We start from the raw sequence: 11,575 nt of genomic DNA, 5'->3' as shown, positions 1-11,575 counted from the left end.
ATACAGAAAATCCTGCAATGCTTATTGGTGTTTGTACACACTGGTGTACCCAGTGACCTTTTTTTTATTTCACCTTTATTTAACCAGGTAGTCAAGTTGAGAACAAGTTCTCATTATATACATACATACAGTACCAGTCAAAATACATATACATACAGTTCCAGTCAAAAGTTTGGACACACCTACTAATTCCAGGTTTTTTCTTTATTTTTACTATTTTCTACAATGTACAATTATAGTGAAGACATCAAAACTATGAAATAACACATATGGAATTAGTAACCAAAACAAATGTTAAATCAAAATATATAGCAACCGTTTGACGTGATGACAGCTTTGCAAAGTCTTGGCATTCTCTCAACCAGCTTCAATGCACTTGGAATGCATTTCAATTAACGTGTGCCTTCTTAAAAGTTAATTTGTGGATTTTTTTTCCTTCTTATTGAGTTTGAGCCAATCAGTTGTGTTGGGACAAGGTAGGGGAAGTATACAGAAGATAGCCTTTGGTAAAAGTCCATATTAGGGCAAGAACAGCTCAAATAAGCAAAGAGAAACAACAGTCCATCATTACTTTAAGACATGAAGGTCAGTCAATGCGGAACATTTCAAGAACTTTGAAAACTTCAAGTGCAGTCGCAAAAACCATCAAGCGCTATGATGAAACTGGCTCTCATGAGGACCACCACAGGAAAGGAAGACCCAGAGTTACCTCTGCTGCAGAGGATAAGTTCATTAGAGTAACCAGCCTCAGAAGTTGCAGCCAAGATGCTTCAGAGTTCAAGTAACAGACACATCTCAACATCAATTGTTCAGAGGAGACTGCTGAATCAGACCTCCATGGTCGAATTGCTGCAAAGAAACCACTACTAAAGGACACCAATAATAAGAAGAGACTTGCTTGGGCCAAAGGACAAAGGACATTAGACTGGTGGAAATCTGTCCTTTGGTCTGATGAGTCCAAATTTGAGATTTTTGTTCCAACCGCAGTGTCTTTGTGAGACGCAGAGTAGGTGAACAGATGATCTCCGCATGTGTAGTTCCCACCGTGAAGCATGGAGGAGGTGGTGTGGGGGTGCTTTGCTGGTGACACTTTCTGTGATTTATTTAGAATTCAAAGCACACTTAACCAGCATGGCTACCACAGCATTCTGCAGCGATACGCCATCCCATCTGGTTTGCGCTTAGTGGGACTATCATTTGTTTTTCTACAGGACAATGGCCCAACACACCTCCAGGCTGTGTAAGGGCTATTTGACCAAGAAGGAGAGTGATGGAGTGCGGCATCAGATGACTTGGCCTCTGCAATCACCCGACCTCAACCCAATTGAGATGGTTTGGGATGAGTTGGACCGCAGAGTGAAGGAAAAGCAGCCAACAAGTGCTCAGCATATGTGTGTACTCCTTCAAGACTGTTGGAAAGCCATTCCAGGTGAAGCTGGTTGAGAGAATGGCAAGTGTGTGCAAAGATGTCATCAAGGCAAAGGGTGGCTACTTTGAAGAATATAAAATAAAAAAAATATTATGATTTGTTAAACACTTTTTTCAGTTACTACATGATTCCATATGTGTTATTTCATAGTTGATGTTTTCACTATTATGCTACAATGTAGAAAATAGTAAAAATAAAGAAAAACCCTTGAATAAGTATGTGTGTCCAAACTTTTGAATGGTACTCTATATATAATAAACAAAGCAATTCCTAATCATCTCCAACCATAAACACCTTCCACATTCAGGTGGAAAATAAAACCAAATAAACACCAACATAAACAGTAATTTTATTTGTATAATTTAACTAGGCAAGTCAGTTAAGAACAATTCTTATTTACAATAACTGCCTTGTTCAGGGGCAGAACGACAGATCTTTACCTTGTCAGCTCGGGGATTCGATCTAGCAACTTTTCGGTTACTGGCACGACGCTCTAACCAGTAGGTTACCTGCCGCCCCACAGTCTTAATAGGGCGTTCTGCCATCATGAGCAAGAAAAGCTTCAATGTACCTTCGCATTAGTGTCTGGAACTCTTTTGGAAGGATGCGACACCATTCTTCCACGAGAAATTTAATAATTTTGTATTTTGTTGATGGCGTGGAAAACGTTTCAGGCACTGCTCCAGAATGTCCTATAAGTGTTCAATTGGGTTGAGATGTAGTGACCGAGACCGCCATGGCTTATGGTTTACATTGTTTCTATGCTCATCAATCTATTCAGTGACCACTCGTGCCCAGTGGATGGGGGTATTGTCATCCTATGGGGGTATAGCCATTGTAGCCAAAATAATGGGCAACTGGGCCTGCCCAGCATGACCCTAAGCATGATGGACTGTTACTTGCTTAGGAATTTCTCAGGAACAACACCTGTGTGGAAGCACCTGCTTTCAATATACTTTGTATCCCTCATTCACTCAAGTGTTTCCTTTATTTTGGCAGTTGCCTCTATATGCACATTTATTTTATATAATTCACTACTGTCATATGAAAAAAGGAAGACAGACATCTTCTGGAATTTTGTAAAGCACAGGATATGCTATGGTCTATGATAGAGCAGTGATGAGACTTTTAGCTGGATTGAGGGTGATGGGGTTTGAAATAGTACAGGGATATAACACTTAGGGAATGGGCCAGCTGTGTACAATGTTGGACTTATGAAGTTATTTGATGTCTACCAAAATAACAGTGGGTAGAAGGAAAGAACATCTTAGAGTGATAAACTATTGGAGGACTTCAGATTGATATTCTGTCAATACTATCCGTGCAAAGATGAGTCTATCTTTCTTGGACATCGCGCACATTGGGCCGAAAAATATTACAGGCAGGAAATACAGCAGGAATACACATGCTAAGCTAATGAGAATAGAGCAACTTCTAGAAATAAATGTAATTTTACTATGTTTTTTTAAAAAGCTTTATTGCTTAAAAGATTACAATTACACTTTGAATACAAAAAGTAAATGGCAACAAAATACATTTTCATTAGTTTAACTTGAAATAATATTGACGCACCAGTCAAAACCTACTGAGCAAAGTATCAAGTAACTCTGATACTTTAAAGCACATTTAAATTGTTATTCTTACAGTAATGATCAATAAGGCTCTTCATAAACACAGCCAGTCAAAGATATGCCCCTCCATAATAGAAATATACAGGACATTGTTGAATAATTTGAGTTGGGGCCTATCAAAATGTCCATATATATTTGAAAGTGTTAGCATCTAGATTCCTTTAAGCAATTCCATTTCCAGCGCACTACTTTTGTGCAAACAACCTGCAATTCAGGTCATTGCTGTTTAAGTGAATGTGCGAGAGAAATTCTGTCCAGGTTTCTTCCGACTGCATTCTGAACTAGGACATCTAGATCTGTATATTCTCATTCGAGTCAAATCTATCAACTAAATCAATGACTCTGCTTAATCAATAAATGTTCTGTCCCCCAAAAGTCTGATATGGAAATAACCAGGGGTGAATTAAGAGAACAGTGATCTGCATGTATCAGGGCTGAATAGTGTTCAGTATAAAAGCATCCAGTAGAAGTCGCTGTTACAGTCTGTCATGAAGCAACCGAGTGGCTGAGAGCCATATAGAACCAGAGGCTGTAAAATAAGGGTATACGTCCCTATATTACTCTGCATATAAAAGCATTAAAGCAACCGTCAAATAAAGGTCAAAAATAAAATGCAACATAATAGTCATGATTAGGGAACGTCTGTAACTTCACCTCTGTCAAATGTCCATCATTGCTTCTTTCTGTTTAACAAAGAGAATTATATAGGATGGCAGACCGGAGGGACCCTAATACTGGGGGGGGGGGTCGTGTTCATTAGACACCAAACTGAAGAATATGGACTGATACAGGGAAGGGGCTACCCTGGACTTGTCCAATAGGAAATGCTCATTTTGGTTTTGCGTTTGAAAACAATTTGCGACGGTGTGACCTATTAAACATGACCCTGCGGAGTCCATGTTAGTGTTTATGGAGGGTTTCCCCATGTTCCAATACAAACACTGAATCCTCCTTTGTAAACTCTAGCGTTATGATTGTTGGTTATGATTGTCTCTAGGTTCATTTTTTCTTCCTCTCCTGAGTACACCTTGGACAGTACCTGGGCGTAAGAAATGAGAGAGAGGAAAAGAGAAAAGAAAGGGTGAGAGATAAATGGTGGTACGTTCAGGGTCTTGATCTCTTCCATGTTATAGGTGAAAAATCTATATTTTCCAATCCTAAATTCCTGATTTCCATCTCTTCCTTGACTTACCATTTCCCTCTGGGTTTTGTCGTCAGCCCCACGCAAGCGAAGTGGAACCACTCAATGGAGCACTGCAATGAGTCCAACACAATACATTCTGCTTAGTATTCCATTAGTGTCTGGAGATACTTTTATAATGCTTTACTGCCCTCTAGTGGGCCAAAAGGAACTAGCCTTTATTTAGGTTTTACTTAATTCATCTTTGATTTAAGTGCCAAAAATTCCAAAGCCATCGCTCATTTCTAAACACTATTTTATAAATCAGACTTTTAGGTAAAAGCACAAATTCATGTCAATGTGGTATTTTTTGTAGGAACATTCTAGTGCCCAGATATCAGGTTAGGATTGGATCATAGTGAATAGTTGACCCAATCAGGGTTGGGGTTCATTTCAATTCCGTCATCTCAGGACGTGATGTCATTGCTTCTCTCTATGAGAAAAAAAGGGAATTGGAATGTCAGTTTCCTTCCTGAATTGAAAGAACTGACCTCAACTCTGGACCTAGTGCTCATGTACCACTAGATCGTCATTGGCAGAAAGCTGTGGACTCACGTCTGTGTTGTCACAGCCGATCATCTCTCCGTAGGACACTTGGTGACACAGGCAGTAGGTGGGCTCATTGGGGTCCACGGGCATGTCCAGCACGTCCGAGGGGTGGCCGTTCCCAAAGTTCACTGTAGGGGCTGTGAACTCAGGCCTAAGGACAACAAGGGAGGACAATGGGGATGAATACTGAGAGGAAGAGATGTACTGCATCAGAAGCTGCTGCAAGATACAGAGTGAGAGAAGACCAGAACAGCACATTTCGGTTAGGTTCAAGGGAGTTAATTGAGTGGAGATGAAAATGAGCTGTCTTGCTTATATCTGGTACAAAGTAGTGATGCACTGGTATGAAATTTTTGACCCGATACCGATATTTTCCTTGCCAAAAAAACTGAAACCGATAACCGATATTTAAAATTTTAGCGGCCTTTTAAGCATTCTAGTAAAGTTAAATAGTTCACACACACATGCAGCGGTCTAAGGCACTGCATCTCAGTGCAAGAGGCGTCACTACAGTCCCTGGTTCGAATCCAGGCTGTATCACATCCGGCCATGATTGGGAGTCGCATAGGGCGGCACACAATTGGCCCAGCGTCGTCCAGGCCGTCATTGTAAATAAGAATTTGTTGTTAACTGACTTGCCCAGTTAAATAAAGGTTACACACACATCACACTGACCAAAAAGTTATTTTGTTGGCATTTACGTACGTAAATGTAAAACATAATCAAAACCTATTTCTTTTTCAAATCTATTTTTCCTTTATTTAACTAGGCACGTCAGTTAAGAACAAATTCTTATTTTCAATGACGGCTTAGGAACGGCTTAGGAACTGCCTTGTTCAGGGGCAGAATGACAGATTTTTACCTTGTCAGCTCGGGGATTCGATCTTGCAACCTTTCGGTTACAAGTCCAACGCTCTAACCACTAGGCTACCTGCCGCCCCAGTTTTGTTGTTCATTTGTTCAGTCGTTTCATTCTCTACCAGGATTTCTATGGAACGCCGTTTGAGTCTTTGCGTGTCAAAAAAGATATACGTCAAGTGTCAAATAACACAACATAATCTGTTTCAGTAGCTATAGTTAGCTAGCTAACTATATAGCTAGGTGTCATCATCTAAAATTACCCTAATTTATAAGACAGTTCTTATTTGATTAATGGTGTTCGGACCCATCTATGTAAAATTAGCCACAATAGTGGACTTTGCAGTTAGCCTTCAAAAATAAAAGTATGGCATAATTCTACTATTTGTATTAATTTGCGTCACTGTCAACATCATACTTTTATTTTGTAGGCAAACCGCAAATTCCACTATTGTGCCTAATCCTTATTCTGGCTAGCTTCACAACACATAACCCAGTCTGGTCGAGCGTCACGAGCCAGATGAAGCTAGCTGGCTGCTTATAATGTTAGCTTTGGGAAACAGGGTTAAGTAGCTGGCTAGCTATTTATTTTCATGGAACTGAAGTTCAATTTCAATAGGCGAACAACAATACTTAGTCACAAGGATTCCAAAATCATTGCTAAGAATAATGAAAATGACAGCAGTTTTTACTGGTCATTGTTTTCAGGCTGGTTGTATTGGTGCTAGCTAGGTACCAAGCTAAAGCTAGCTACCCCAGAAGTTGCGGTCGAACAAATAATGCTTTATTACCAACGCGGTATTGTATACACATCGTTCGTGGCCAGTGTTTGCAGACTTTTTTGTCCAGCTTTGACAGTGCTAGTGTATCTTTTATGACACGCAAAGACCCAAACGGCTTTCCATAGTATGTATGTCGTGAAGCTAATAGTAGTGACGCTATTACTGTGTAACTCCGGTAGTGCGGGCAACATCTGAAAAATAGCGCACTTGGTAGTGTGTACCGGTGCTCGACCAGTCGGCGAAAGCCAACATCAACCATGACAGAGAACGGTTGATTGTCAAGGGCAATGAATTCCATTATCTTGGCTTTAATGGATTTCGCCTTTGAATTGTCTCGCTGAAATTTTGTTACTCTTTCAAATGACTGCTCGATCCACACAGCAGACATTGTGTGGGCTAGGTTAGGAATGCTGTGTTGCACGTGTAGCACTACATTTTACATGGCGTTATTACTTCATGTACCTACGTTATATAGGTATGCACGGTAGCTTTGACATCGGTTATTAACATCGGGCCGATACAGATGTTGGCATTTTTAGCTAATATCGTCCGATTCCGATATGTTCACCGATATATCGTGCATCCCTAGTACAAAGCATCAGCCTATGAAACGTATGTTTTAATTGTACATACGCTTGTGTTAGTTTGACTTTCTTCTGTCCGCTTTTGGGGCTGCAGTCGTCGTCTGACTTCACCTTTAACCTTGTGCGAGCCACCTTCTTCTCTTTTGGCCCCCTGAGCTCACCTGAAAAAAGACACAAAACTCTTTAGGCTATGGACACATTTGGAGCTTACCTGGGTTGTGTTTATTAAGCACCAAACAGAAGAAAATAGACTAATAAAATAAGGAGGGACTCCCTGGACTTGTCCAATAAGAATAAGTAAATGTTTGTTTATGCTAAATGTTTTCCATTGAATTCCATAATGAACATGGCCCAATTCACAGCTATCTATAGGGTTGAACGTCAATGAGACAATACTAAATAGTTACATTTGGGTTGAAGGGACAAAACTGAATGAAAATGAGCACAAAGTGTCTGAACAGAACTTACTCTTGATTCCCTTACTGGAGGTTGAGTCATAGTCTGTGCTCTCAATCTTTTTCTCCTTCAGGTCTGCCTCAAAGCGGGCCAGGTCTGTGTCCAGCCTGCGAATGTGTTTGTCCACCTGAGGGGTCACAATGAATAACAGGACACTGACTGAGACATTACATGTAAAAATGACAGACATCTCGACTTGCCTAGACTAACAGTCGAAGCAGGAGGTAGTCAACATTTCCATTTCCAGCTGCATCAAACATGCTAATTGAGAATATAACACATATTTCACTATGTAAGGCTTACCTGCAACCTGAGGTAACCCTCTCTCCAAAGAGCACCGTTCCTTTCCTCATTACTAGTATGGACCCCAAGCAGCACTTCTATTCCCAGTCTACTGTATCCATCTTAAGGTCCTACTCACCATCTCATAGGTCTGCATGGCCAGTTGGACCTTATCATCTCCAAACTCTTTACACTTGCCATATGACTGCTGGATCTGCCGGAGCAGGGAGAGCTTCTGCTCAGAGGAGAGGGTGTGTGTGTTTGACGTGTACTCACGAGCCAAAGAGTCTATCTGCCCTTTCAGATCTGAGAGAAAGAGATGAATTAATTTATAGTGAATTGTGGGTACAACCATCACATGGGCTACATGCACACTGACTTCTGACTTTAGCCTAGACACTCTGGATAAGTGTTTTCTATTTACCTGTTATGATAACAGCAACAATCATAATATCAGATCTGTGTGAGAGTCTCACCCTCTGTCCGTGTGTCCAGGTCTCTCATAAGAGTGAAATTCCTCTGTAGCTCAAACGGCAGATTTTCTATACCTAGAAAAACAAGGTTGTACAGTATATCACGTTATATACCGGTTCCAAATCAAATACACCAGTATCACCAGTGTTAGTGGGCTGCAACATTGCTAGCTTCTTGTGTGTGTTAGGTAACGTTACTAAAATTGTCAATGCTGGTCTATAAATATGTATAACTGTTATTACGTAAACGTGGGGATACCACTGAATAGAACCCAACAAAACAAAGTCATTTAGAATCGATCAAGAACGGTACAATTATGCACCACTTTGTTAGCTGGCCATCTAGCTAACTTGGGTTGCAGGCGCGCTAACTTAGCTAACGTAAGTTAGCTTTCTCGCGTGCTCTTTGTCCCTTGCTCTGGGCTTTTTTATGTAGTAACGTTAACTGAACCAGTAACTGGGCTTCTAGTCTCCTCAAGCCCTGGTACTGGTTCTGGGAGTAGCTATGCGTGCATGTAAAACAGAAATACACCAACAAATTCCATTACACAATATTTTAGTAGGATTCTACATTATTTCATGAATAAAACATGAAAAAGGAAAACTATCTTACTGTCAAGGTAATGTTCTAAATACATTCCCGCCGCCATCTTGAAAATAATAAACAAAGGTTTTTCCGGTTTTCTTCTTCTATGAGGTTTAACGGCGGTTGGCATCCAATTTGTTGCATTACCGCCACCTACTAGACTGGAGTACAACTCCCTTATGATTTGCTTGGAAAATAAAAATGTACTAAATAAATACCCTACCATCTAACACTACACTCACTAATTTCAAAATGATATAAAATTAAATTAACATCCCCCTACTCCACTAATTAAATGTATTTATTCCTACCTCATGCTATCACACCCTGTAACTCTTCTGATGTCAAGTCTCGCACACCCAAATACCTCTCTGCAGCTGCCACCACAACCTCAATTTTATGTGACTTCCATTCCATCCCTGCAGTACAGTTGATAACCATTGCTGTAAATGCTAAAAATCCAATGTTACTGAAACTTATATCACTCTTTGGCCTATCCCTCAGTACTGGTATATCTCTACTACTCCCCCTTAACCCATTTCTACATTTTAGTCATTTAGCAGATGCTCTTATCCAGAGCGACTTACAGTAGTAAATGAATACATTTCATACATTTTGTTTTTTTATGCTGGCCCCCCGTGGGAATTGAACCCACAACCCTGGCATTGCAAACACCATGCGCTGCAAACACCATGCTCTACCAACTGAGCTACAGGGATGGCCATGTTCTGCTACTTTCTTCATTGCCTCTGCATATGACAACTTTCGCACTACTCTAACCTTGCAAACCGCAATCTGCCTCTCTTGCACTGGACACTTCTGATCCCCAGCTCCATGGGCACCCCTACAATGAACACATTCCACTACTTTCCCCAATGCTACACATTCCTTTGTTTCATGCACTTCTGCACATTTCTCACACCTTGGACCCTCCCTCCTACACACTGCTGCCACATGCCCATTAGCTTGACACCTGTAACATCTTAATGTATTCGGCACATACGCTCATACAGGATAACTTATGTATCCTAACTTCACTTTGTCAGGCAAAGACTCGAATTCAAAACTCAAAGAACAGACAATGACTCTTCTGTTCCCCACTCTCGCCACCCTGTCTGCGTTGCATCAAATGACGACAATCACATACACCGGGAATCTTTCCCCTCAGCTGGTCAACTTTTTATATTTACTGCTACCCCAGTTATCACTCCTTTCATTGGTGCCCTTTTCTTGAGAACGAAACAATTCACTTTTCTTGCTCACATTCATTTTATTCCGAGCTCATTCTCCCTCTGACCAACAGAAACACAAACAATTATCACTAGACCACTTCTGGTTACCCTCACCGATTCCACATTACCCAACAATTCTTTCACCCACCGTGAAATGACAAATGGATCAGCCAAAAGGCAAGAGTCCACTTTTTCCATAAACTCCTACTGTGCCAGACTCATCTTTTTCCTGATCCTCGGTGCATACCTCGGTCTCCGATAACTTCACCACACCTGCCACCTCCGATACGTCACCCTCATTCACTTCCATTTCTCCTCCTGTCTTCAGCTCCCTCTGCTTACCCTTTCTAACGTTCTTCTTTAACAAGCCAGCTCCCCTTTTCCACCATTTTTATCTGACTCAAGCTCACCCTCTTCTCCCCTCTCTCTCTTAGACCTCCTCTCCCTCTCTTTTTCCCTCCATTCCTCCTCCGTTTTCCAAGTATACGTCTCCTTATGATAATACTGCACTACTCCTGACAACCATCTTGTTCTTGCCTTCTCTAAGGACTCAATTTCCGTTGAGGCGTCCGCCCTCGTTCTTCCGGTCAGACATGAAATCAAATTCTTCTTCTCATTCTCCTTCTTCTGGGTTTAAGGTGGACTACATCCCAAAAGTTGTATTGCTGCCACCAACTGTGCGGAATGAAAATAAAAGATTACAAAAAACAAATAAATATGGATAAAAATACTAATTAACTATCCAAACTCACTCCTCAAAATGCTCCCTACTTCATCTGTTAAAAACAATAATCATGTATAGTCCCTACACAAAATCAGGAGCCTGAGAAGGCGTCATCTTCCGATGCCAATAACCCTTGTAAATCCTCAACTGTGAAGTCTGCTGCAGCCACAATGCCCAATTTCTTTGATTTCCTTGCTACTTGAGCCACAGTTGCAATGAACGCCATTAAATCCACTTTCTTTACCTACAGCATGTCCAGTTCTCTTGGTTGACAAATAGGCCTATTCACTATGGGCTGTGGTCCATCCACTACCATTTCTTCAACATCACTTGTTCTCTCAAATCTTTTGATCGCTTCCGCATAGGCGATCCGATGGAGCGCCTAAATGCCACCTCAACCTCCTTCACCCTTACAGGACATGCCACGACCTCTGGGTCATGATCAGTGGTGTAAAATACTTAAGTAAAAATACTTTAAAAGTACTACTTAAGTAGTTTTTTTGGGGTACCTGTGCTTTACTATTTAGATTTTTGACAACTTTTACTTTTACTTCACTACATTCCTAAAGAAAATGATGTACTTTTTACTCCATACATTTTCCCTGACACCCAAAAGTACTTGTTACATTTTGAATGCTTAGCTGGACAGACAATGGTCCAATTCTCACACTTATCAAGAGAACATCCCTGGTCATCCCTACTGCCTCTGGTCTGGCGTACTCACTAAACACAAATGCTTTGTTTGTAAATTATGAGTGTTGGAGTGTGACCCTGGCTATCTGTAAATAAAATAAAAAACAAGAAAATTG

At 40.8% G+C, this 11,575-nt stretch overlaps 1 protein-coding gene across 3 annotated transcripts; it reads right to left on the bottom strand.

Annotated features, from left to right (window-relative positions):
* Positions 1 to 2,885: 2,885 nt before the first annotated feature.
* Positions 2,886 to 10,579, bottom strand: LOC106569992 (inhibitor of growth protein 4). 3 transcript variants are annotated; one of them, XR_006758880.1, is made up of 8 exons: positions 8,838 to 10,579; positions 8,228 to 8,299; positions 7,891 to 8,057; positions 7,482 to 7,596; positions 7,063 to 7,174; positions 4,796 to 4,940; positions 4,253 to 4,673; positions 2,886 to 4,099 (listed from the first exon to the last, which is right to left on the bottom strand). XR_006758880.1 is itself a non-coding variant. In XM_014141822.2 (8 exons), the coding sequence occupies exons 2-8, from the start codon at positions 8,198 to 8,200 to the stop codon at positions 4,060 to 4,062; spliced, it is 666 nt and encodes a 221-aa protein (XP_013997297.1). In that variant the 5' UTR covers positions 8,201 to 8,299; positions 8,838 to 9,429; the 3' UTR covers positions 2,886 to 4,059. The 3 variants fall into 3 exon arrangements, 2 of the variants coding, with proteins under 2 accessions (XP_013997297.1, XP_013997295.1); XM_014141822.2 differs by having other exon boundaries at positions 4,253 to 4,314; positions 8,176 to 8,299; positions 8,838 to 9,429; XM_014141820.2 differs by having other exon boundaries at positions 4,253 to 4,314; positions 8,838 to 9,428.
* Between the last annotated feature and the right edge of the window lie 996 nt (positions 10,580 to 11,575).

Source organism: Salmo salar, chromosome ssa14 (assembly GCF_905237065.1).
Source record: "Salmo salar chromosome ssa14, Ssal_v3.1, whole genome shotgun sequence".
Classification (NCBI taxonomy): domain Eukaryota; kingdom Metazoa; phylum Chordata; class Actinopteri; order Salmoniformes; family Salmonidae; genus Salmo; species Salmo salar.
This window is presented reverse-complemented; position numbering and strand designations above follow the sequence as displayed.